This window comes from Alosa pseudoharengus, unplaced genomic scaffold (assembly GCF_046254945.1).
Source record: "Alosa pseudoharengus isolate Yale_2024_CS ecotype anadromous, Long Island Sound unplaced genomic scaffold, YU_APseudo_1.1 YU_APseudo_1.1_scf_24, whole genome shotgun sequence".
Lineage (NCBI taxonomy): Eukaryota > Metazoa > Chordata > Actinopteri > Clupeiformes > Clupeidae > Alosa > Alosa pseudoharengus.
The window spans coordinates 16,794,706-16,797,102 of record NW_027468689.1 but is presented as its reverse complement, the minus strand read 5'-3'; the positions used below and the strand labels follow the sequence as shown (position 1 = coordinate 16,797,102).

Below are 2,397 nucleotides of genomic sequence, written 5' to 3'. Positions count from 1 at the left end.
GGATAGATTCTAAAATCAATCTAAAAAGTTGAATATTTAGAATAGTTGAGTAAATGAAATACTATAATTTGGTGTGAAATGGGTTCAACATCACATTCTTATTGAATATTTTATATTTAGTTCAATATTTTATGTTTCTGTTGAACCTGCAAATTCTCATGAAGACACTTTGACACTTCAGTCAATCAATAACTTAATATTTTCTCATCCTTCAAAACAAATGTGCCTTCTTTCGCTCCTGCGCTGCTTCTAGCCCTAATATTTTCATACACATTCATTAATGCATACAATGAAAATTAAATGAAGATGTTTGACATAAAGTTATTTTTCTTCTTTGTTTATCACAGATGTTTTATAATACTAATTCATGCTAATGTTGTGTAATACTAAAAAAAAAAATCCATGAACACCAAACACATTATCTAATCAGGTTAAGCAAAAAGTAAAAGTATTTTTTCTTTTTTGCACAAATATATTTTATTCATTAAGTAGATATTTCAGTGACAAGGATCCAGTTTTAAAATATGTGGTTTATTATCCTTATCCTTATCCAGTGGCAACAATAAACATACCTATATCATAATAATATATTATAATATAATATAACATAATAATATATAATAGTTCATCTTTGCAGTGACCAAACATCTCATACATATACCCTGCCTCCACATGTTCTATAAAAGCTTGTCCTTTTGTGTGTTATTGGTGTGTGTTAACTTGTCATATTTGTTCCAATTTACAGGCGTGAAGATGCAGTGGACCCCTGAGCACACCCAGTGGGCAGAGCAACACTTCGACATCTCGTCCACCACACGCTCTCCGTCTCACAAGGCCGAGGGCTACCGCATGCAGAGGGTGGCCGGCACCATGACCAGCTCCGCTGCCGCCGCATACCAGTACAGCTGGGCCAACGACGACATCTCGGCGCTCACGGCCTCCAACCTGCTCAAGAAGTACGCCGAGAAGTACTCAGGCATCCTCGAGGTGCCCGTCATCAGTGCCGGAGAGCGGGCACTCCTCAACGCCTACCCGGACGCGGCTGCGGCAGCGGCCTTGGCCAACGGACCCAACGGGAGGAAAGTAGAGGCCGACCCATGGGCAGAGCCGGTTGGCGGAGGGGTGTACCCCATGGGGTGTGAGGTGGCCGTGCCCGCAGGCAAAGTGGGCATGGCGGCCACGTCGGATGTGGCGGCGGGCGCGATGTGCAACTCGCCGGGCGTGGGCAGCGGCGGAGGCGGGAGCCTGGCCGAGCAGAGCTTCTCCAGCAGCAGCTGCGGCAGCCAGTCGCTGGCATCTCAGGAACCCTACGCATCAGCCGCCGCCTACGGTAGCTCCTACCTGCACGCTTCCTCCGGCGGGTACAGCGGGCACCCCTCGCCCCTTCTCCAGGCTCCCCCGCCGCCCCCGGCCTCCCACGCCACCCTGGTGCCCGCGGCCTACAGCACCACATCCTCCCCGCCGGCTCTGCCCGGGTACAGCTACACCCCCTCGGGCTACGCCCCGCACCACCATCACCAGACGGCCTCCGTCGCCCCCGGCTACAGCCCCCCTCCGCCACCACCCCCTCCCCCTCCTTCCTCCTACCTCCCAGCAGGCATTGCGGTGCCCACCCCACTGGCCCCCTCCACCACCATGGCCTCGTACTCCTCCTACGCGGCCCCTCCCCACAGCTTGGCCCCCATCACCCCCACCCCACTCAATGGCTGCGGTTCAGGCTCCTTGAAGCGGAAGGCCTTCTACATGGTGGGTCAGGCTGAGATGGGCGAGCCCTACGGGGACTTCGGCTACGCCCAGCCCCCTCCCTCCACCTCCGCCAGCCTCAGCCCCCTGTACCGGCTGCCCGAGGGCACCAACGGTAACGGGAGCTTCAAGGCCGGCGGTCAGACGTCCCCCTCGGACGATCCCCGGGGCGGCGACTTTGGCGGGGGCTCACTGACGTCGCCGGGGTACGTCGGCGCCTCGAAGACCCCGCACTCGGCCGCCGGCGAGTCCGCGTTTAGTTTTGGATCGCCCACGACGACGGCCGCCACCAATGGCTCTCCCGTAGCCGCGCAGTCTTCTTCCTCGTCCTCCTCCTCATCATCGGCAGCAGCGGCCGAAGAGCGCCTAAAGTCGGTGGACCCGCGCGTGCTGGAGCTGGTGTCCACTCAGGTCCTGCAGCAACAGCACCCCCTGCTGGACTGGGGGGACATTGCGGGCCTGGAGGCGGCCAAGGCGACTCTGAAGGAGGAGGTCCTGTGGCCGCTGCTTCGGCCTGATGTGTTTGGGCCACTGGGCGGCACGTCTCCACCACTGCCCCGTGCCCTGCTCCTCTTCGGACCCCCGGGCTCCGGCCGAACCCTGCTGGCGCGCTGTATGTCCGGCCAGATGGGGGCGCCGCTGCTGCACCTGCGC

At 56.4% G+C, this 2,397-nt stretch overlaps 1 protein-coding gene across 1 annotated transcript in view; it reads left to right on the top strand.

Annotated features, from left to right (window-relative positions):
- The first annotated feature begins 750 nt into the window (after positions 1-750).
- Positions 751-2,397, top strand: part of LOC143141790 (fidgetin) — a 2,313-nt gene continuing 666 nt past the window's right edge. Inside the window, exon 1 of the mRNA XM_076302497.1 lies at positions 751-2,397. This exon is cut by the window's right edge and continues 666 nt beyond it. Coding sequence (XP_076158612.1) covers positions 754-2,397 — 1,644 coding nt within the window. The 5' untranslated portion in view covers positions 751-753.